This window comes from Oryza sativa, chromosome 4 (genome assembly GCF_034140825.1).
Source record: "Oryza sativa Japonica Group chromosome 4, ASM3414082v1".
Classification (NCBI taxonomy): domain Eukaryota; kingdom Viridiplantae; phylum Streptophyta; class Magnoliopsida; order Poales; family Poaceae; genus Oryza; species Oryza sativa.
Window position 1 is genome coordinate 31,767,023 of NC_089038.1, and position 24,147 is coordinate 31,791,169.

General features: G+C 40.3%; 2 protein-coding genes across 2 annotated transcripts; both read right to left on the bottom strand.

Moving 5' to 3' along the window:
- Positions 1–495: 495 nt before the first annotated feature.
- Positions 496–3,179, bottom strand: LOC4336995 (uncharacterized). The gene is made up of 4 exons (XM_015778755.3): positions 2,897–3,179; positions 1,831–2,019; positions 887–1,564; positions 496–802 (listed from the first exon to the last, which is right to left on the bottom strand). The coding sequence occupies exons 1-3, from the start codon at positions 3,065–3,067 to the stop codon at positions 1,109–1,111; spliced, it is 816 nt and encodes a 271-aa protein (XP_015634241.1). The 5' UTR covers positions 3,068–3,179; the 3' UTR covers positions 496–802; positions 887–1,108.
- A 539-nt stretch (positions 3,180–3,718) lies between these two features.
- LOC4336997 (uncharacterized) lies at positions 3,719–23,037 on the bottom strand. Its single transcript, XM_066309841.1, is given in 48 exon segments — positions 3,719–4,727; positions 4,857–5,007; positions 5,096–5,327; positions 5,407–5,617; positions 5,844–5,962; positions 6,048–6,209; positions 6,698–6,896; positions 6,992–7,371; positions 7,482–7,546; positions 7,674–7,718; positions 7,825–7,890; positions 7,984–8,049; positions 8,156–8,227; positions 8,304–8,378; positions 8,452–8,523; positions 8,619–8,690; positions 8,885–9,048; positions 9,051–9,117; positions 9,232–9,303; positions 9,587–9,658; positions 9,763–9,834; positions 10,771–10,842; positions 11,082–11,268; positions 11,393–11,554; positions 14,890–14,993; positions 15,415–15,758; positions 16,008–16,158; positions 16,239–16,470; positions 16,561–16,771; positions 17,011–17,129; positions 17,214–17,697; positions 17,782–18,161; positions 18,276–18,340; positions 18,442–18,486; positions 18,873–18,938; positions 19,031–19,096; positions 19,188–19,259; positions 19,374–19,448; positions 19,565–19,639; positions 19,729–19,800; positions 20,366–20,434; positions 20,520–20,591; positions 20,702–20,773; positions 21,148–21,219; positions 21,304–21,375; positions 21,798–21,869; positions 21,986–22,181; positions 22,801–23,037. Coding segments are annotated over 48 exon segments (6,543 nt in total). The 5' UTR covers positions 22,910–23,037; the 3' UTR covers positions 3,719–4,334.
- Positions 23,038–24,147: the final 1,110 nt, after the last annotated feature.

Sequence of the window (24,147 nt, forward strand, 5' to 3'; positions counted from 1 at the left end):
CAGTTGTGTCACCCCGGTCCATAAATCCAAACTTGTATTTGAATATCATCTGGGTCAAATAGGACGGTCTAAAGACTTTATATTTAAAAATAATTCATAACTTTTTCATGTGAACTCTAATGAAGACAAATATTATATCAAACTTGTAGCCCTCGATGCGATCTACAACTTTATAATTGATTTTTTTTATTTTAAGTCATTTTTTGTCCCAAAATGTAATTTTAAAATTAAAATTTCAAAATCTATAAACATGCAACAATATTTTGGGACCCTAAACAGTTTTAATTCAAAAACTTTTTAACTACAAAGTTGTAGGTCGCGTCGAGGGCTACAATTTTAATATAAAGTTTGTTTTCATTAGAGTTCACATGAAAAAGTTATAAATTATTTTTTGATATAAAGTTTTTAGACCATCCTGTTTAGGAACCGGGGTGACACAACTGAACAAGTTAGAGGACCTAAACGAGTGATCTACGAGTTTAGGGATCAGGATGACACAGTTGAACAAGTTTGAGGACTTGAACGGTCGATTTGCGAGTTTAGGGACCGGGATGACACAACGGTACAAATTTAGGGACCGGTGATGGACTTTACTCTATTATACAGTACATATGGAACAAGAATGTGCATGGTAGGCGCACAGGCGACAAGAGAGAACACTTTTGATTCTACGATGGACCACTGTTAGTTAAATTCCAAGGATTTCTGTACATCAGTTCCCTACTGTAATCCTTCCCTCATTTCCTCCAACCTGCTCAGCTCAGACTTGGGGATTTGCCAGCCAGGTTTCAAATCCTGAAACCTGCAAGACAATCAAACATTCGTGAATAAATAAGAATGAATTGCAACGCAAACTTTAGTGTTAGTTTGATTTTGTGAAAATTACCTGAACTTCTGTTCACAAGATGGGACCAGTGAATTGTGTATCTGTGTTACCGGTGATGCTCCTCTGAGTTCCGGGCTCCCGGCTAAACATGAACCGACTGGTATGCACTTGTTCATCGCAATAATTCAGGATGTGAATGAGCAATAGAGCAAGTGAGACCTCAGTTAGTAGTGATGCTGTCAAAACATTATCCACAGACCATAATTTTATTGGTAAACTTGTTTACTTCACAGACCGCACACCGACAGTTCTGACTTTGAATTTATACTGAGGAAGCTCTTCTTCCTCTTCATCCTCATCTTCACTTGAGTCATCTTCAACTTTGTCCCATTTTGAGTAATCAAGTCCTGAATGTCCCTTTGGTTTTGCGATGGTCTCCCACCCTTGTGGTTTTTGAGGCAGACTGGGAGGCACCTCAACCTTTGGAGGTTCAGTTGCATGTTTCTTTTCAAGAATAAGTTCAGTTGCAGGTTTCTTTTCAAGAATCAGTTCAGTTGCAGGTTTATTTTCGACAATAAGTTCTGTTGTAGGTTTCTTTTTGAGAATCATTTCAGTTGCAGGTTTATCAGACTTGGTAATACAAATCTCGATATTTACATTTCTCTCTGGAGGCAACTCTTGCTTATCTTCTTCAAGATATAACGATTCCTCTTCAGATTCTGGAATGGGAGCTAGTGCCTATAAAGGTTAAAATAACACAGATAACAGGTTAACAGGCAGTAGGATAATAAGTAAACAAGCTAAGGTATAGTTTCTTTCATTCAGAAAACATTTGTAAATAAAGGGGAGAAGTTATGTGCTGGTAGCAACTAAAAAGCATATTTGAATTATGTAAGGATATTTGTTGTAGTTATATCGAATGAAATTGCAACTAGAGTAATGCCGATGCAAGAAGCTAAAGCAAAGTGAATCAATTAGCACAGCAAAGAGAATGAAAAACTTACAAGCTGTGTCTTCAGTCGTGCATGAAGGTTCCGATATACTTCAGATGACGGATTTATCTCAATCAGCCTGTTCACATCAAATAGAGCTGACTGGTAATCCTTCAGAGTGACAAGTGTCTGTGCACGTAACATGAGAGCTCCAGCATGCTCCCTATCCAACTCAAGGACAGATGTGCACTCTTCTGCAGCCTACAGAATTTTGAAAAGAAGAAAAAACACGCTGGTAAAAGTGATGATAACATAGAAAAATAAACAAATGATGTCAGGTGCCAACTTATTCCGGAGAAACACACAGCCTACTGCAGTTTTCATCAGACCATCAAGGCATCAACTACCCCACAAGTATTTCAGATGAAATGAACCGTAATTTTGTCTCATTAACTAATGCTGGTTTCTAAAGGGAGCATGATTTTGCCCCTGTATATAGTTGGTCATCAAAACAGAGGTTTAATTATCCTACAAATTTGGATGCCGCAATTAAACTTTCTCCATAGAAATCATGCATTCTATAGACTATTGAAACCTACCAGGATTATTAGAAAGTTCATTCAAATACTCAATAGTAGCCTAATCATTCGCCAAGTGGTTCACTACATCGAAATCGATCTGTGCCAGATCAATTTGAACTACTATTATTGGGAAGGAAACACAGGTTTTTCACGAAGCAAGGCATTAGGCCCAGTACATGGATTGCAAAGTGTCACTCAGCACGAAATTTAACAGGATTTGAGCTCAATCTACAGACCACCACAATATAGTAAACAAGCCACGATTGATGAGAGTTCGTGTTGGCTATAATCGAATCTCTCATCCAACCGAACAGATTCCTGAATCTGCTTCTCCTCCCGACCTCCCCAAACCAGAGTTTGCACAGGTAAATCAAAAACCCCGCCGTTGAACTGGAATCACAAACCACGACTAGGCATCGATGACTAACAAATTAAGCCTTTATTACTCTAAACAACACTTGGAAGCGGCAACGGGCGCTCAAATCTACTCAAGTCAAAGAAGAGAGAGAGAGAGAGAGAGAGAGAGAGAGAGAAACAGAACCCTCGAGAAGCGAGACCTTGTGGAAGTCGTGGAGCTTGAGGTAGCACGCGGCGCGGTTGCTGTGCAGCGCGATGCGCTGCGCGGGTCCCCGCGCCGCCGCCAGCGCCGCCGTGTACAGCTCGAGCGCGTCCCGGTGTCGCCCTCCCCGGTAGAGCTCGTGCGCCTGCTCCACCGCCGCCCCCGCCATCGCCGCCGGCGAGGAAGCCTCGGTGTGCTGATTTCGGGGGAGGAGGAGGAGGATTAGATGAGAGAATCGCGAATTTGGGGGAGATTACGAGGATTGGAATGGAATTAATTGTGGAAATTCGGATGAGGAGCGGTGGGGAGATTTGAATGTGGACGGACGGATCGGATGGATTGGATACTTTAGCGGTGCGGGTTGTCGGGTTGCTGCCCGCGACGGATGCGGGTTACTCCCCTCCTGTGAATTGACGGATTTGCCCCTGCCCTCCTTTCATGCAGGAATGACGTGTCGTGTAACCGTGTATAAAGCATTACTTCAGTGGGAAAAGAAGACAAACTCGTTTGGCTGATTTGAGGAAAAAACGAAAAGTTGTATTAATAAATGAAAAATAAATTTATGAATAAAGCTTTTATAACGTGTTTTTAATGATTAAAAGTAAAGGTTGAAAATAAACTACGATGAAAAAAAAATTCCAAAAATAAACTCTGAATTTAAGATTAAAAATTTAAATTTTCTGATAATTATAAGCGAAAAGATGAGGACATTTGTTTCGCGGCTATCTTAGAAATTAGAACGTGTAGAATGCCATAAAAAAGTCACTATCTCACCAAACCGACACCTAAATAGTACCGGAGAAACATTGCAACCAGCAGCTTAGCTAACAGTATCATCAGTCCTCGTGCTTCTAATGATGATATTAACAAAAGAATATTTACACAAAAGCAATTGCTACTTTGTTAGCCCTTCATCTGCGTGGTGTGTACTGTGAAAAGGGCACACCCTCTTGCGCATTGGAGGAGAAAAAGGGAAACAAAAGAACAAGGCCAAAGGGAAGGAAATTAAGCAAGCAAAGCGCACGAGGCACGCTCATGAACTCACACCACCTAGGTCAACCCAACAACACGGCTCGACCAAATTCCAGCGAGGAAGCGATGCCCAAACACCTGTAACACCATGTGATCCCGTGCGTGATGCACGGGCATACCAGACTGCTACTACTTCGTTCCAAAATATTGTACCTAGAATGTGATTTGACCGATCCTAAAGATAACGAATCTAGACAATCTCTATTTCGATTCATTATCTTAGGATGAGTTAAATCACATTCTAAATTACAGTATTTTAGAACGGATTGGAGGCAGTAGATGCCTTAGATCGTTCAATCACCTACTCCCTCTTCCTCCTACCCAAGTCAGCAAGTGATGAGACCGCCTTTGTATGAGCCGGGAATTTAGCTCCAAGCCTTCCTTGCCCTGCTTCTCGGTTATCTTCACCTGCCCTCGTCGATGATGGAGGTGAACAATGGCGAGGGAGTCAGCGGGCTGCCTTCCCCTGCGCCCTGGCTACTCGCCTGGCCGGCGCCGCCATCACCGGAGGACGGCGGCGTCGACGCCGAGCCGACCTGGCTGCTGCCCGTGTGGTGGCAGCTCCCGACCTTGATCTGCCACTCCGTGATGTAGCTCGGCTTTGCGGCATCTTCGGTTATGTCGGCGTCTCCGGTGAGCATGGAGACTACCTTCGACATTGGCGGCCGCTTGTGAGGGGAGCCCTGTGTGCAGAGGAGGGCGACGCGGATGACTCTGATCACCTCCTCGCTGTTGAATTCCGAGAGTTTTGGGTCCACGAAGTCGAGCGGGTGCCCGTTTTCATACAGCTCCCAGACCTGAAACATTGAGAATTTTTAGCAAATTATACATTACAGACTTACAGTGTATCGACATGTATGGTTTGCAATGTAAAGGGGAAAAGGATGAATTCAAGGTGCTCTGTGGATGATGAATTCTGGCCTTACCCTTTCAAATATGTAAGTTCTGTCTTCCTCAAGTGTATTCTGGTAGTTTGATTCACCAGCAACAGTCTCCAACGCGACCACGCCGAATGCAAACACATCAACTTTCTCAGTCATATGACCTCTCATGGCATACTCAGGTGCAAGGTAGCCACTGGGCAAAGTGAAGTCGACCAATGGCAGTTAGAACATATCCGTCAATAGCACAGTAACATAGAACAGTCAGGTGATAGATCACTTACAATGTGCCAGCAACTTTTGTGCTGACGTGAGTTTTCTTGTTATCATAGAGCTTGGCAAGCCCAAAATCTGAAATCTTAGGGTTGAGACCGGCATCTAGCAAGACATTACTGGCCTTTATGTCCCTGTGCACGATGCGGACGGTAGAATCCTCGTGAAGATAAGCTATACCTCTTGCTAGGCCTAAGCATATCTCAAATCTTGTTGGCCAATCCAGGTTCAAGCTTCCCTTTCCTGAAGATAAAGTTTGATGTTTTAAAATTTTGGCATTTAAGTAAAATTCCAAGTCATGTAAAACCAAATAAACTTATACCAAACAGTGCTTGGTCAAGGCTTCCATTCTCCAGATACTCATAAACCAACAGCGGCGTATTGCTCTCAAGGCAGCAACCATACAATGTCACGAGGTTACAGTGTTGTACTCGAGATATAGTTTCGATTTCTGTAGCAAATTGCTTTTTCCCCTGATTAGATGACTGAGAGAGCTGCTTCACTGCCACCGCCCTTCCATCACTTAATCTACCCTGCAAGAAAGTTGCACTTGTCAACTATGCAGGGCATTTCATAATTCAGGGAGTTAAACAAGTTATGCCGATGAATGCACTTGAAAAGGCACTAGTTTACAATAAAAGGCATATCTCTTGAGTTTTGACTTTCCTGTGTACTAATATTTAAATTACCACGAACTTGCTTTCGGCAACCAAATTCAAACATGGCATGCAAATCCAGAAATTTACTACACAAACAGACCTTGTGAACCAATCCATATCCTCCTTCACCAAGTAGGTTACTAGAACTAAAATTTTCCGTAGCTGACCTTAGCTCATTATAACTGAAGACATTTGGTCTTCCAACTATGTTGTACAGCTCTGGAGATTAAATCACAACAAAACTTGTTAGCATAACCTCCACGTCAAGTTGAAGCACACAACGTGACACTGGTATATGAAATACCTTCTAGCTCCAATAATATCTTTCTCTTCTTCTGTCTCCATATAAAGTGTCCAGCAAGTGCAGCCAATGCAAAAACTGCAACACCAACCATAACTACAATGATCACAGCAATTTTGCTCCTGCTCTTGTTGTCTGCAGGGCTACGGACCGTTGGGATGAAGTCTGGAGAAAGCTAACTAAGTCAGAGCATGAAAAGGTTCAAATAAAACTTAAAAAAAATAATATGTACAACTACAAAACATTGATCATGTGTGTTTTGATATTTATATGCGTTTGAAACATATTCATTCAACTTAATTCATCCATAAATTTAAGAGGGATATTTATATATTGGTCTTATAGCCAAATATTTTGCTGGCACAGACTGCTAACTTCATTACAGAGGCTTTTGATCATTCACTTTAGAATTGCATATTCAGTTAAATCTTTAAAACATGATGGAAGTACCTCTAGCACCAAACATGGTGGATCATTGCCCAAAGTTTTTTTTTAGAAAATATCAAAGCATGCATCAGCATGTCACAGTGATGATTTTTTTTTTCAACCAGAAGAGGTATACCGATATATCTTAGATGACTCCCAAATGGCGTTGTGAACAGTTAGTATAACAGAAATATAGAACGAAAAAAAATTCTAGTTTAGATCAGTACTTGGAGTAGCGCTCAAAGCTGATATTGCAGGCCCATAGTAGCCTTGATGAGGAATGCAGCAAGTACCCTTGCCAGCCCAGAAGAGATGAATCTCAAGGAAATTTTTTGTCACAGGGACAACATACTGCTTCTTAACAACAGTGAAAGATTTCCCTCCTGCTGCCTTTCTTATGTCAAAGTTCTGCTCCTTACGCTCCCCCTATACAAGATACAAAAATGAAGAAAAATAGTTTTGATCAGAGCTAATGAGCTAAAAGCATCAAATACCAGAGAAATTGTAAGTTTGCAGGCCACCTGAATGTAGATGTCAAAAATCCTCCTCCCTCTGCTCCTCCAAGACTGCACATCAGGGAAATCCACCTCGGCAAATTGAAGTGTTACAGTGTAGTTCCCATTCTCGAGTCCAATGCCATAGTATCTCAAAGATGATGGTGACATCCTTGCTGTTTGGAACAGTCCAGAATCTAGTGTTTTATCGAACTGGCGTGAACTGTAGATTATGTAACTTCCATTGGGTGGATCCATGAATCTTCCAGTGGTGCTAACACCCCACGTAGGTGTGCCTGCCACATAGTATGATGCAGCACCAAGATTGGCGTTATCAGCCTGATACATGGCATTATCTGAGCCTGATATGGTTCTACTACCACCACAGTCCACCGCGAAAGAGGCAGCTGGAGGAAAAATATCAAATCAAAAGTCTTAGTAATCTGCAACTACGATTTTATAGTTTTGAATTCTCTGAAGTAGGCATATGCACAAAGTTACAGAGATGAAGGCTTACACTTCGGAGAACCGAGAAAACAGGGGGTATTCCGCTGAAGACAATTCAATCCCCATGGCAGACCACTACAGATAGAATACATCACTATTTTAAATTATATTTACAACTTACAAGCTGAAATGAATATAGTGTTTTACCTAAAGGAGCTAATGGTCTTAATAAGAAAAAAAAATGGTAGCAACTGGCAAGTACCTCATATCAGTGCCATCAATCACAAAGTCATTTGCCACCAAATTCCTTAGAAAATGCACATCAGATATCACTTTTAGATTTTTCTGTCTTTGTAATTTGTATATTCAATCGTAAAGAGGTATATACAGAAGTTTCAAGCCATGAAACATACAGTTGTAAATCTTTCTGGGCAGTCCAAGAAGGAAAGTTTCCTGAGAGGTGGTTGTATGAAAAATCTCTGAAAAGTAACATGGGATATTTTAGAATTAGATCGATACATATTTTGATCATTGAAACAAAATGGGAACATACAAGGAAAATATGAACATACAAATTTGAAAGCAGAGGACTTTTCATGGCTGGCAGACTTCCTGAAAGGCTATTATTCCCAAGAAATCTGACTCAAACATGTTTTGGAATAAGATATTTGCAAACATCAGCACACAGCAAAAAGAAAAACATTGTTGCAAAAACAAGGTTAGAATCCCTGCACCAGCACTTACAGAAAAGTAAGAGAAGGAAGATTCACGATTGACGGAGGAATTTGACCTGTGATATTGTTAAAACTCAAATCCCTGCACCAACAATAATGAGTTAGACAACGGCATGGAAAACTTGTCGGAGATTTTTGTGATAGGTGAAAATTCTTACAGTAGATTTAAACTTCCAAACTTGGAGAAGTCCACTGATGCAAGTGAATCAGAAATCCTGCTGTTTCTCAAGACACTGAAAGACAAAAAGTTAAATTCTTAAGATCTTAAACTGTTACGAGAAGTAAAGTGGTGTGAAAGTGCCGTACAGATCACCCAAAGATGTCATGCTTCCAATGAACGCCAGTGAAGAGCTTCCATTTACTATATCCCCTATTCTTCTGTTAAATTGGGACAATCAATGCTTCTATCACTGCCATAAGCTTATGTTTGCAACAAAAACACAGTCATTGTCACTGAAACACTAGGAACTTACAAGCTTCTCAACTTGACAAGATTATATAAGCTTCTAGGAATAGGACCTTGAAAAGAGTTCCCTTGGAGCCTCCTAAAAATAGACATATGTTTGGTCATAAATAAGCAACGCGGACTATTCTAGCTCTTCTTGAGAAACAAGATGCATTTCACATAAACATTTCATGCTAGCAAAACATGCACAGCATTTCCTTGCTATTTGTGCCAAGAGAACAGTTAGAAAAAAAAGGGGTTAAATATCGGTAATTGGCCAAAGATAGATCTTACAGTTGGGTTAAGTTGGTCAAACTCCCAAGATAATCAGGTATTTGCCCAGTGAAATTATTATCCAATGCCCACCTGGATGCACAATGACAATGGTGTCCATAATTATTTGTTGAAATTTCATGAGAAACAATAAAATCCCAAACACTGCTTTGCGAAATTATAAGGTGGACAGGTTCGTAAGTTGTGATAAAGTCGTTGGTAGAGGACCACTGAAGTCGTTACTATCAATGTACCTACAATTCAGACATACAACTTCATTCAAGCAGATGATTATCACCTCTAAACAACAAACAAAAACTGATGATCATATAAAATAAAATGAAAACAAGACCAAACGGATAACTTACAGCTGTTGAAGTTTTGTCAATTTACCCAGCTCATCGGGAAGTGATCCATTAAAATTATTTGAGCCCAATGCCCTGAGAGTATAAGATTTTAAATAGGTTAGCTCCAGGAAAATATTCACAAGGAAGTGCTGATTTTTTTTTTTAAAAAAAAGGTTGGTTAATATATGATGAGAAAGGCATATTATTGTGTCAGGCTCCCTCTTCCACGATATAGATTTCAATTTTTTTCACGAATGGAAAGACACATTAACAAAAATAAAATTCATTGCTACATTCGCCAACTATGTTGGAGTGTTACCCTATTAAAAAAGCTTACTGCTTATCAGAAGTTCAGAACAGCAAGATTGAAGCTTACAGCGATACAAGATTTGTAAGATTGCCAAGCTCCTTGGGGATAGGTCCAGACAACGCATTGATGCCCACAGTACTGTTGATTTTCAAGGAAAAAGAATGTAGGATTGGTGTTGAAAGCAAGACAAGAAAATTGAAATGTAAAGAGCAAATAATTATACTATGAGCTGTAACTCTTACATGTACTTGAGAGCAGTCAGTTCTCCGATGAACGCTGGTAATGGCCCGGTGAAATAATTCTTCCTGAAGTCCCTGAAATCACAATACCAGATACCAGCGACGTTAGTTACACACATCAGTCACATCTTATACATCCTACAAGCTTTGGTTTTCCCAAGCTGTTCACAAACTCAGCTAGCTAGTAGCTACTGATATGCAGTGTTCATCCCCAAGTAGAACTCGATGACGACCTATCATAAACTGACGAACCGAACATCATAACTCGATGCTGACCTAATTAACTGACGAACCAAACCACCCAAAAAAAAAAAACTGACGAACCAAACATCAAAGTTCAAACAGACAAAATTGGGGAGCGCGAGAATGTGGTGGTCGCAGGAGCAAGGCCAACAATCGCAATGGAGGACACTGCCTAATCTGCTCCTAATACGATCCCAAAACGGATTGGATTGGGAATAAGATCGAACACCATCAATCCATCATCACCTCCGCGATCTCGACGCAGCCGCACGTCCCAGCGCACCGCTGGCTCCGAGGCGCCATGGCGCTCGAACTCCGCAACGCCAGCAACGGTCTCCTCCAGGCCCACGAGCATCGGCACGCGGCCGGCGACGACGGCCGCCGGCCAGCCAAATCTCCGGCGATAGGGCGGCATTTCCGGTGAGGCGGCGCGTGGAAGCGGAGCGTAGGTGTGGGCCGAACGGGGTAGGTTGAAAGATGCAAATGGGCTTTTTTATGTGGGCCGGAAAAAAGGCCCAGCTACTTCCAGGAGATATTTACGAAAAAAGAAAATCCTAACATGTGTTTCAGCTTGAAAAAACCATCATAAATCTCGTCTAAAAAAATCATCGTAATTTATTTTGAACAAAAGAAATGGAAGAAAGATGGTTTGAATGAACACAAGACCACATTATGCACAATGATCAAGCTGAGCCGAGAAAATGCGCAAAAATAAAAAAAATTGCAATTGTTGCTCAAGCTGAAATAATTAGGTTACAGGCGGCTTACAGCTTGATGAGGTGAGTGAGGTTCCTGAGCTCTTCTGGGATCGGGCCGACCACATCCAGCGTGTTGATTTTCCTGATCCATCAAACAAATCAACGAGACGAACACGATGAACATATGAAAATTCCTCAATACTCTCTCCATCCCACGAAAAACTAATCTAGATGAAAATGGGACACCACTTAGAACAACGAAATCTGTACATCTAGATTAGATTTGTTGTTCTATATGGTAAACCATCCTATTTAAGTTAGGTCTTTTTTAGGACGGAGAGAGTAAGGAAGAAGAAGAAATTTCATCAGTTTCATACATACAGTCTGGTGATGTGGCAGAGCGTGTTGTTGTGATCGGAGCAGTCGCACTTGATGGCCGGGTTGAAGGCCGGGTTGTCGTCCAGCGGCGTGTCGTCCGTCGCGGCGCCGCTGCACGGGTCGCTGCTGATGTTCCACGACGGCGGCGCGCTCAGCCCCAGCCTCGCCATCATCGCGTTCAGCGCCGCCGCTGCACTCACGCACGCCGCCGCCACCCAAAACCAACACAAGAAATTAAACTAACTGACAGATCAGCCTCACCTCACCTCGATCTCCTCGCTAATCAAACGCCATTAGATTGCGTGGTTGTGTACCTTCGGTTGGATCAGTGTGAGGTGGTGGTTGCTGAGCCTGAGCATCTGCTGCTCTCCAAGAACACAGCAGCAGCACAAGCACGCAGAGACAGCCATGGAGGTAGCAACAGTAGCTCAACCTAGGATCCATCTCTCTCTCTCTCCCCTTCTTCTTGGATTTTGCTCCGAAGAAGATGATGGATCAGAGTGGCTGACAGATGATGTGGAGCATTAATTAGCTAGGCAAATGCAAACAAGGATGCAATCAGATGAGGGAGAGTAATGAGAGTATTACGTAGTGTTTGTTTCAGTTTAAGATTATTGTAATTTAGATTATTAAATCAGATTACTCTAAACTGGATTATAATAAACTAATATAAAATAAGCTACGAGTTGTTTGTTTCTCTAGATTATTAGAGACATCTAAGGGTAGTTGTTTTTTAGCCACTCAATAATCTGGAAAAAGCTCCTCTAAAGGAGATTATTGGATTATAATAATCTGGCTTATAGATTATAATAATCTAGCATAATAATCTACTTGTTTGTTTCAGCTTACTTCTAATAATTCAGATTATAATAATACTAAGCTGAATCAAATAGTGCCTAGGCAAATGGAAACAAAGATGCAATCATGCATGGTGATGCTGCATCGCAGCACGTACTAGTAGTACCACTTCTGTTTTTGTTTATGCTATACCAAAGTGGGAGTTTTTTTGGAAATAATATTATTTTAATGGAAAATCGCAAAATTATAGGTCAGTTAGACGAAATCGCAAGTTTAGCACCCTGTCGAACGGAGGCAGTTCGAAAGGGTACCTGTCGAACTTCCCCAGTTCGATAGGGTACCTGTCGAACTGCCCGTCGAACTGCCCCAGTTCGACAGGTAATAAAATAACATAAAAAAGGAAAAACACTGTAGCGACACTGCCTATCGAACTCCCGCTGTTCGATACGTCCATGCCACGCGCCCTATCGAACTCCCCCTGTTCGATACGTCCCTATCGGGCACTGTAGCAAGTACTTTTTTATTTTTTTTCTTGGACAACTAGCCTGTCGAACTAGGGCAGTTCGACAGGGGTTCGACAGAACCCTGTCGAACTGCCCCAGTTCGACAGGGGTACCTATCGAACTGTCCCAGTTCGACAGGGCGCTAAACTTGCGATTTCGTCTAGCCGACCTATAATTTTGCGATTTTCCATTAAAATAATATTATTTTCAAAAAAAATTCCCAAAGTGGCATCCCAAAGCTGCTAGCAACAACTGTTCTGATGACCAACTAATGTAGCCGATGGAGTGTGTGTTAAAGCAGCTAAACATGCATGCGTCGTGTTGTTGCCATCACATAGTACATATGATTCAGCAGATGGCTAGCTTGGAATGACATTTTATACTGTGCTCTGATGAAGCCAGAAGACTTTTCTTCGTCCAGTGTTTTCGTGAAAGAGATTTTCTAATCAATGGCCTGGCCGTGTTTAGTTCTTTGGCTAAAATTTTTTTAAGTATATGGACAGACATTTGTAGTATTAAACGTGGACTAATAACAAAATAAATTATAAATTTCGCCTGTAAACTACGAGACGAATTTATTAAGCCTAATTAATCCGTCAATAGCAAATGTTTACTATAGCATTATATTGTTAAATCATGACGTAATTAGGCTCAAAAGATTCGTCTCGCAATTTACATGCAAACTGTGTAATTGGTTTTTTTTTTCACATTTAATGCTACATGCATGTGTCCAAACATTTGATGTGACATTTTTAGCCAAAAAATTTTGGGATCTAAATACACCCAATGATTAATGAAACTGTTCTTTTTTTTTTCTTTTTTCACATTTCTCTTTGAACTTGTAGTAATTTCTAAATTGTTGTGCTAGATTTCTACATATGTGATCTAGTATACATTTCATGAGGTGTACATTTGTACTTAGTAGTGTCTTGGATTAGATATTTATTAAGGAGGTCTCTTAACTGATAGTACTACATGATGTATGGTTTGATGACGTTGTCCCCTCTTGGTTGTACTGTTGGAGTGTGCCAACTTGGACTTCAACGTCGTCATATGGTTGTTTTGTTTGTTTAATTTGTTTTTGCGACGGACATTTACCTCCAAGAATCAAGACAGAGAAAGAGAAAGCAAACGTCATTAGCCACATAAATATCAAAGTTAAAATCTTGACACGTCAATGAGATTATATGCATAGTATTACACTTTGTTTTTGATATTATTTTTATTCAAAAAAGATATCCTAGCTGCAAAATAGCTAGCACAGGTAGATGCTGGCGCTGCCCTCAACTTGTCCAATTATTAATTAGGACAAGGGAATAACTAATTCTCCACGCATTAGTGGGAGTTGGAAAAGAAAATAAACAAAGTTAGTTTTATTAAGCCGATGCAGACATCTGTCCCAACATCTTGCCCAAATGCCATGAACGAAATGAAAAATCGTCCCTGGCAGTTGCATTTTCAGCACATTTCACATATGCCAAGATGCTTGTTCAAGCATAAGGTCGTGTACCCTAAAAAAATAATTAAACGTCACTACACATAACTAACAGCCTCAGACTTTTTTTTTCTTCAGAATGTGCAGCCAAAGTTGTGAAAGTGGTTTGCTTATCGTGTTTTTTTTTTGTGAGAATTGAACTATACATAAAACAGAAAATGAATTACTAGCTACTTCCTCTGTTCCTTAAAAAGCAATTGTTCTGCCTAGTCAAAGACAAATTAAGTAAAAGATTAAAAGACTAATATGTCCTTCATTAATGTAGTGAGTAAATAAGGAGGGGTACTATTTTAAAATTGAAGAAAATGATAAATTAGTATTAACAGATTTAATGGACTCCACTCTGAAAAATCGTTTTTATATGATAAATCTTGAAGCTGATAAGACATTCCTTAGGGATGGATAGAATAATTAAGGGGTTGTTTAGATTGATGTTTCAAACCAGTCATTTTTTTTTGGTAAATTTGCTAAAAATGTGCATACATTTAGTTTTTTTTTAACCAAACTTTGATAAATATATAAGGAATCCTACAAAACTCGATAATATTGTCAACTTACCAAAATTTTGGCATTGTCAACATTTGGTAAGGCTTATTTTGGCTACAATCTAAACAGCCTCCTAAGTACTTCACAATGTATATCAATGTCTTGATCAAATCTTTCCAAGATGATTTTGGCATTATCAACATTTGGTAAGGCTTATTTTGGCTACAATCTAAACAGCCTCCTAAGTACTTCACAATGTATATCAATGTCTTGATCAAATCTTTCCAAGATTTAGTCATGACTCTATGGTGAAATATCCTTTTCTTTAGGAGCAGTAATATTTTTTTCCATGGACGACTTGTATATATGGAAAAGGGGGTGGGGGGGGGGGGGAACAGAGGAATAATTTCAATGACAGACGTCAGCAGCTTTGAATCACTGTGCTTACGTGTTGAGATTTAGCTCTGACCAATGAGTTAAGAGTCAATTGAGCAACACGTCTGAACCACATGCGTTTTGACTCACGAACCGTGCACAAAGTCGAGGGGCTTAAGGTAGGTAGGTATAAAACAGCATCCAGGAATTGGAGGGATGATTTCATATCTATCCACTGTATATACCTTTGGAAGCATCCTTCATATAAATTTAGTGTGAATGATTTCAAAATTTTAAAAAATGAATTGGAGGGATGCGAGAGGACGGACTCTTTCGGCATGATTTCAGGACCAAACTAAATGAACCACAGTAAAAGGCCCAAAATCTTATTCACATTCAAATAGGGCAAAGCACATAAGCTATTCGATCAAAAATATATATACTCAAACTTACACTGTACAGGTATGAAACAAACTGAACATAATTTTTAAAAACGCAACCGGCAAACTGTAAAGAAAAAAAAAAGAAAAACGAGACGACGACCTGCACTGCAAAACTGACAGTCTTGACACCATTTGCCCTTCGCAACGTGTATTCACAATCACAGCTCCACAAGACGAGATTATCATCTGCCACTTGAGGAAAAGTTGATCCGATCAAGCACCGGCGTGAAAATCACCGGCCTTCCTGGATGATGGAGTTCAAGAACACCGACGAGGCTTGCTGCGACGTCGATCCTGGCGCCGAGCTCGACTGCCCGCGGACGGCGCTGTTGGCGAAGCTGGTGTTGCCGCCCTTGATCTGCCACTCGGTGATGTAGCTCGGCTTCATCAACACATCGGTGACCTCGGTGTCGCCGGTGAGCATTGACACGACCCTCGACATGGGCGGCCGCTGGTGAGGTGAGCCCTGGGTGCAGAGGAGGGCGACGTGGATGGCCCGGAGCACCTCCGCCCTGTTGAATTCTCTGAGATTTGGGTCTACAATGCCCAGAGGGTTGTTGTTCTCGTACAGCTCCCAGGCCTGAAGGTATTGAGAATTTGATATGGAAGCATTCAGACCATAGGGGCAAAATCAGATAAATTATGCTTGTTTTGATTTTGATTTAAAAGGGGTAAATTAGAGGGTCTAACTGTAAATCATATGATGGCATGTGTGTTAATGTTATCAATGTTAAAGTAGAACTTTCGGGTATATTCTGCCAATAACACGACTAAATTATAATTTGAATTTCCTTGGGTTAAGAGTTCATCACTGAGCTACTGAGCTTACCCATTCGAAAATGTAAATCTTATCTTCTTCAAGTGTATCATCGTAGTTCGGCCGTCCAGCTAAAGTCTCCAATAAGACCACGCCAAATGCAAAGACATCAACTTTCTCAGTCATATGACCTCTCATGGCATACTCAGGTGCAAGATAACCGCTGGACAAAGGATACCCAAAAATACCATTAACATAAATATGATTGTAAACATAAAGGTGGAACAGATGGAATGTACTTACAATGTACCAGCAACTTTCGTGCTGACATGCGTCTTCTTGTCATCATAAAGTTTGGCTAGCCCAAAATCTGAGATCTTAGGATTGAGATTGGCGTCAAGTAAGACATTGCTGGCCTTGATGTCCCTGTGCACGACACGGATGCTGGACTCTTCATGAAGATAAGCCAGACCTCTTGCAATGCCTAAGCATATGTCAAAACGTGCTGGCCAATCTATGTTCAATTTCTCAATTCCTGCAAATGGAGGGTTTAGATTTTAGGTTACAGACTATGATAAACCTAAATTATAAAATCCCAATTGCATCAAACTGAAATAGCTTGTACCAAAGAGTGCTTTATCAAGGCTTCCATTTTCCATGTACTCATAAACCAGCAGTGGATTATTGCCTTCAAGGCAGCAACCATATAACTTCACAAGATTACGGTGTTGCACTCGGGATATAGTTTCTATTTCCGTTGCAAATTGCTTTTTTCCTTGATGAGATGTTTGAGATAGCTGCTTCACTGCCACTACCCTTCCATCATTTAACTTACCCTGCAAAGTGGAATTCACCAAAATGCAAGATTCAAGTATTGCAATGCCGGACATCTTCTGTAATGGATACATTGGCATATATTTTTTTCTGGTTTATTCATATGCATCATTTGTACAAAAGCTAGAAAGCACAAAGAGTGTAACCAATTAATTATCCATAACGAACAACAAATTATATAATCACTACTTATCTAGATTTTAACAAGTTAATTCACAGGAAAAGGTTACAGATGACTAACCTTATAAACTGCCCCATATCCTCCTTCACCAAGACGGTTGCTGGAACTAAAATTTTCAGTTGCAGACCTTAGTTCACTATAACTGAATACATTAGGTCTTCCAACAATACTGTATAGCTCTGCGAACATAAAAAGGAACATCAATTTATTAACTTCTTGTTTGCCTGGTCAAGGATACAATGTGAGCATAGTGTGCCATGTACCTTGTTGCTCCAGTGTCAGTTTTCTCCTTTTCTGTCTCCACATAAAAATTCCAACAAGTGCTACCAAACCTAAAACTGCCACACCAACCACAACGCCAACAATAACACCTGTTTTACTAGTACTCTTGTTTTGTTCTGCCACGATACCCACCGTGGGGGTGAAATCTGACAAGAAGTTCACTTGTTAGAAAAAAAATGTGATCTTAGGCAGAATGGTACAACTGACCCTAGAAAATACATCATTTTCATATTGGAACCATTATCTATAGTTAAGGTGAGTACCTGCAGGGGTTACACTCAAAGCCGAGATAGTGGGCCCATAGTAGCCTTGACCAGGAATGCAGCAAGTGCCCTTGCCAGCCCAGAAGAGATGAATCTCAAGGAAGTTTTTGGTCACAGGAACTTTATATGACTTCTTAACAACAGTGTAAGATTTATCGCCTGCTGCCTTCCTGATGTCAAAGTTCTTCTCCTGACGTTCACCCTGCAGAAAAAACATGACAAGAAAATCTTGAATTGATTGTAAGCTAAACAAAAAAAAAAGTTTATAAGCTAGACAAGAACCAACCTGGAGATATATATCAAAAACCCTTCTCCCTAGGCTCTTCCAAGTCTGCGTGTCTTCGATCCCAAACTCAGCAAATTGAAGAGTGACTGTATAGTTTCCATTCTCAAGTCCAATACCATAGTATCTTAAAGATGATGGTGACATCCTTGAAGTCTGGAACAGTTCTGAATCTAGGGTGTTCTGAAACTGGCGCGAGCTGTAGATTATGTAACTTCCATTTGGTGCATCCACAAACTTTCCAACATTGCTAACACCCCAGGTTGGTGCTCCTGTGACAGAATATGATGCAGGTCCAAGGCTGGCATCATCAGTTTGATACCTCAAATTATCTGAGGCTGATATGAGTCTATTGCTACCACAGTCCACAGCAAAGGAGGAAGCTGCAAACAAATTAGATCAATTAGTATTAGTATTGACTAAGTAAATCTGCGGTTGCAGATTTGGTGTTTATCAACTAAGCACATTCATGGTATTGCAAAGGGTGAAAGACTCACACTGTGGAGAACCAAGAAAACATGGCGTATTTCTTTGAAGGCATGCAAGCCCTGAAGGTAAGATACTGCAGATGCAAAACACCAACATTTTGCATCCAATTAGAAGCTTGGAGAACCTAATAATTATGCTTGAGTACTTGATGAGAAATTACAAATGTGGACGCACCTGTTATTGGAGCTATCAATCACGAAATTGTTTGCCACCAAATTCCTAAGTAGAATTAGCAGAACTAAAATTAAAAGGCTTTCCACACTTCATATTTCCATAGCATATTTAGAGCTTGTTTGGTCTAGCTTGAAAAAAAAGCTATAAAAATATTCAATTTTGAGCTAAGTTGTAAGGTAAGTCTCATTTCCACAAAAAATCTTAATTATAAGTGCCCTATAGATGATAGATCCAAAAATTTGTTAAGACATATAAACTAGATGCATCAAATACAGCTTTCATATTTACCAAATGTGCTAGGTCGTCACATGTGTATGCTACACGCATAAATGCTGGCCTAACATAGGTCAGACATGCCCTTATATTTCAGGGAATGAAACGTGCCCTTTCATTGGAGCTAATGGATAGATGTTTCAGAAGTTGGTACTTACAATTGTAAATTTTTCCCACTAGCCCATGGAGGAAAATTTCCTGAGAGCTGGTTGTAAGAAAAATCTCTGAGATCAGGGAGATGCCAGATCATCGTTAGAAATAAATTAAACAAATATTCATCATGTTATTCAAACAAACTTGGATCATATGAACATACAAAGTTGAAAGTGAAGGTCCTTTTGAGCTTGGAAGGCTTCCTGAAAGACTATTATTCCCAAGAAATCTGGTCAGGCAAAACTTGCAAACATTAGTAAGACACATAAATGGGTCTTTGGCTCCAAGAAATAGGCTTTTGAAGTCAAGATAATCCATACAAGGAGTTCAGCAAATTCAGACCCAACAGGGCTGTTGGTACTTGACCAGTGATATTGTTAAAACTCAAATCCCTGTAAAAGTAAAAAAAAGGGTGGCAAAGAGGTCATCAGACATTGTACGGTTCATAGAAATATATTTCACAAAAGGCGCCTGATTACAATTTATTGTAGAAATAAAATCCTTACAGTAAGTTTAAACTTGCAAACTTCGAAAAGTCTATTGATGCAAGATTATCAGATATCTTACAGTTCCTCAAAATCCTGCAAAGAAATATGTTATGCATTATAAGATCAATCAACTTGGTTTGAATTACATTAATATTCTGAGCAGTAGTACGGCCGTATGAGTAATTAAGTGGATTAAAAGTTATGCATACAGGATGCTCAACGATGTCATGTTACCGATGAATGCCAGTGAAGAAGAGCTTCCGTTTTCAATATCACCGATTCGTCTGCACCATATAAAACAATTATTCGACTTTTCCCTTCTACATTCTTTATATTAAGAATACCATATTTATTGGTAGTGTTAGGCACTTACAAGCTTGATAGTTGGACAAGATTAGAAAGAGCAGAAGGAATTGGACCTTGAAAAGAATTGCCTTGAAACCGCCTACAGATCATAGCTGTAACTAGTCATTCAAATCATCTTTTTTACTGAAACATCAAACTAGAAATGATAGCAGGAAGAACTCTTTGATTAAAAAAAGGAAACTAAACTAATGAAGCTAAAGTACAGATTCTTTCACGGTGAATACATAAATATTGTAAAATATATTCAAAGCTGAATAATGCTTTTCAAGATTGGAAGCCATCTCATCATGAATAGTGACAGAAGAAAGATGCATCATTTACCAACGCTCAACAATCATCCAAACTTAAATAAAGAGACCCCTATAGGGTGATTCAGCACAGTCAAGTAAAAAGATACTCTAGAAACGAGAAAAACAAACTATCTTTCACAAATCACATGAGCCAAGTAGCTTTAGAATGCATCTCATGTTCACACCTACAATTTTCCTCGATTTAAAGCCTGACTTGAATAAAGTTATTGAAAATTGTACCCATATGACCATATTATTTAAAACAATATGAAAACACAACATTCCTATTGTCTAAATAATTATCTGTTACAAAAATTATTATGGCTTAATGAACGGAGGATATAGGATTCTTACAGGTCTGTCAAATTCCAGTTCCCGATATAATCTGGTATTTGTCCAGTAAAATCATTATCTGATGCCCACCTGAAGAAATAGGAGGATAAGAAACAATGTTTAATGGCACGGAAGAATTAATGTCAACAAGAAACACATCCTTTTGTAATCCTACAATGTTTGCATTCTTGTAAGCTTGGAAAATGATGATGGTAGTGGACCACTTAAGCCAGCACTGTCAATGTACCTGCAATTGAGAGATAAGAGTAGCAGCAAACATTGAGCTGAGTAGTCCAAGAATCAGAATGGTTAGGTAGACCAAAAAAAAGAAAAACGAAGTCCCAACTAGAAACGTACAATTCCTGAAGCTTGTCCAGGTTCCCCAGTTCTGAAGGAAGGGAGCCATTAAACCTGTTTGAGCCTAAACCCCTGAAAATTCAACCCAAAAGATGATTTTAGTCACATAAAAATTGTCAATTGCAACGAACACTATCAACGGAAAAGTTTGCCTTCAATTGAGTTTAAATCCAAGTCTTAGTAGTACACAAGAATACCACAACAAATGAAGATGCTATTTGTGCATTCATCACAATTTGGAGTCCTTCATCATTGAATAGTGCAATTCTGAGGATGTTGCCATATGTTCTCAATTTAAAGTGTGCTTCATCTCATGATTTTTATGCAGATGATCAATTCAAGGTGCGAGTTCAAAGCATAAATATATCTATTATTTCTCACGGTCATAAGTATGGTAGAGTTGTATGAAGAATAAGGGTCACGAAATCATGGAATATAGTTCTTACAGTGATACAAGATTCGTAAGGTTACCGAGCTCCTTTGGAATAGGTCCAGATAATGAATTGATGCGAAATGTCCTTGTGTGTTCAAGAGAGAAAAGGTGAGATTCAATGCAAAGCAAAACATTTACTAAAATGATGTTTGTGAGTTCTAAATCTCACATGTTCTGCATATTAGTCAACTCCCCAATGAATGATGGCAAAGGCCCTGTTAATGTATTTTGCCCTAAATTCCTGAAATAAGACCACACCAGATATCAGCAACATTAATATTGTGAAATACTAAAATAGATTTATTTCCAGTTATATTCATCATTTCATAGCTGAAATAAGAGAAGGTAGCCTTTTTTTCTTTCAGAAAAGTAAATAATAGAAGTACCCTTTTAAGTTTTAACTTACTACTACAATGCAGCTTATAAGAAATAGTAGCCACTATGTTAGATAATGATAAGTGACCGACCAAATTCTATAGGAATGCAAAAGAGGTACTGTGATGACAACAGAAATACTGGAAGGTGAATGGCATTGCGGGACGGCAAATGGAAAACTTTGCCATTGCATCTATCAATCAGCCGTATGGTGTGCTTCAAATGCAATAGTTTCTGGACCATAGACAATCCAACATAAGGAAGTTGAGAGAGAGAGTTCATTCGTACAGATGGGTCAAGCGCGTGAGGTTCCGCAGCTCTTGTGGTATCGTGCCAGGCACATCTAAGGCATATATTTTCCTGCATCACAGCAAAAAAAAAAATCCCATTTAGCGCATCGGGCGCCTCGGAGCTCAGGCAGGCAATTCGTCGAACACCTGGCGCGCGCGCGCCAAGAGAGGGACGGCGACACCTACAGCTTGGTGATCCGGCAGACGGTGTTGTTCTGGAAGGTGCAGTCGCACTTGATGGCCGGGTTGAAGTTGGGGTTGTCGTCGATAGGGGTGCCGTCCGTGGCGGCGCCGGTGCAGGGGTCGCCGCTGATGTTCCATGTCGCCGTCGACAACGACGCCTGCTGCCCGAGCTTCGCGAACACCGCGTTCAGCGCCGCCGCTGCAAATGCAAAACACCAACCAACCACGCTATAACTATGAGCATATCCTTGGAACTTCTCCACCGTCCGATGGCCTGGGTCGCGACGATCGGACGGCCAGCAATCGGTCAAGACGCCGAAATGGCTCGAGCTTGAACAAACATGCCATGGTTTCAGACTTAAAAAACGAAGGTCAACGGCCAATAATTAAAAAAAGTTCATGTCGATCGGTGGGTGACGAGTGACGACGGCGTCGTGAACTGAAATTTTTTGGAAGGACAACTCAAGAACAGGATCATCATGCTTGCAGAGTTGCAGGCTTCAAAATTAGGATGCAGGTGTTCTCATGGCAAGCTTCAATCCAAGCTCAACAACGGAAAATCTTCAGCACAAGCCAAAACGGAGCAAAGCAGAGATGGATTATCATCAAGTGATTATCCCAAAAAAAAACAAGAATCTCAAGGCAAGAACTCCCGAAAAGGCGGATTTTTCCAGTCGAATTTGAAGGCGGAATCCTTACAGTCACAGATTCTCATAACTAGCTCCATCAGGACGAACCGCTTCTCAAACAAACCCAAAAAAAAGAACTCTCGTTTCATTCAGAAATCAGAATCGAAGCAGGCGGGCACGCGTGCTCACCTTCAGTCGGATCAGTCTTGGTTGCTACCCGCTGAGCCTGAACAGCCGCCGCTGCAAGAAGCAGCAGGAGCACACCGCCATGGAGGAGGAGATGGCTCATCACCCTCATCGTCTCCCTCCTTGAGCCTTCTGCTCGCCTCCTCCCCCTCTTCTCCGTTTCTGGGAGAAGAGAAGCTGTGAGCCGAGGCGGTGACGACGGGTGAGATGGATGATATCGTCGGGCGTAGAAAGGGACGCGCGCTGCGACGAATACTGGAGACAATATATACGCACGCAGCACACAATACACAGTCAGCTATTCTGAATTGACCAAAATTGTTGTACTGCTCATCAAACGGCGACGCTGCTGTCAACTGTATAAAAAAAAAAGAGAGATTCTACTGCCTCCCTCCCTCTCAAATTAAGTGCAGCCGTGGATATCCGTGTCTAACGTTTGACCATCCGTCTTATTTAAAAAATTTATAAAAAAATTAAAAATATTTAGTCAAACATTAAGTACTATTCATATTTTATCATCTAATAGCAATAAAAATACTAATCTTCAAATAAGATAAACGGTCAAATGTTAAACGTGAATAGTGTAAAACAGCAGCGAGCGAGCAAGAAGCAAGAAGCCCCAGCTTGTCCCAGATGCAACGCACGGCCAACGAGAAGTGGCTAAACTAAACATGTGCGCGGTTGTTGCAATATTAAACTAATGATTAATCCGTATTTTGGGTTTTGTTTGGAACGGGGATGATGGGTCAGGGGTCTCTCTGTCCACATGAGGATGCGGGTTGCGGCTGTTGAAGAGGAGGGGAAACTGGGGAAAGAGTCAAGCGTTGGCAAAAGATAAGCTCGTGCGCGGGCGCGTGCGTGTTCATGGTCATGGATGGGGGTAAGTAGCTTTTGACACTTGATTGCTGAATGGGAAATGGTCTTGTGTAGTAGCTTGTAACTTGTGGAGTTGTGGTGGACAGGTTCTCCAGAAAGAAAAATCCTACTTTCACTTTTTAGCATTATCAATATTTATATAGATGTTAATGGATCTATGTCTAATCTTATAATATGAAATAGAGGAAGTATTATGAATTAATCTCGAAATTTGCTCCACTATGATGGAATAGATCTTACTCTCTTCATCTATTTTTGATAGTCATATTTCCAAATCTGAAAAATCTATCTTTGATAGGTATATTTCAATCCAACAACATATCATCTTAATGACTTTATGGAATTTAATGCGTGACTCTTCATTCTTTCACACAAGTTTGGCTCCATGAGCATCGAGAAATGTAAATAGTACTCCCTCCATTCTAAATTGATCTACATCTAGTTTTTCTGGGGTTATTCCTAAATGATCTACAT

Bases quoted from the DNA above. Each gene is read 5' to 3' on its own strand.
- LOC4336995 (XM_015778755.3), bottom strand. From the start codon at position 3,067: ATGGCGGGGGCGGCGGTGGAGCAGGCGCACGAGCTCTACCGGGGAGGG. The intron at 2,020-2,896 runs GTCTCGCTTCTC...AAAATTCTGTAG, and splicing joins AGCTCCACGACTTCCACAAG to GCTGCAGAAGAGTGCACATC. The intron at 1,565-1,830 runs GTAAGTTTTTCA...TAACCTTTATAG, and splicing joins CACGACTGAAGACACAGCTT to GCACTAGCTCCCATTCCAGA.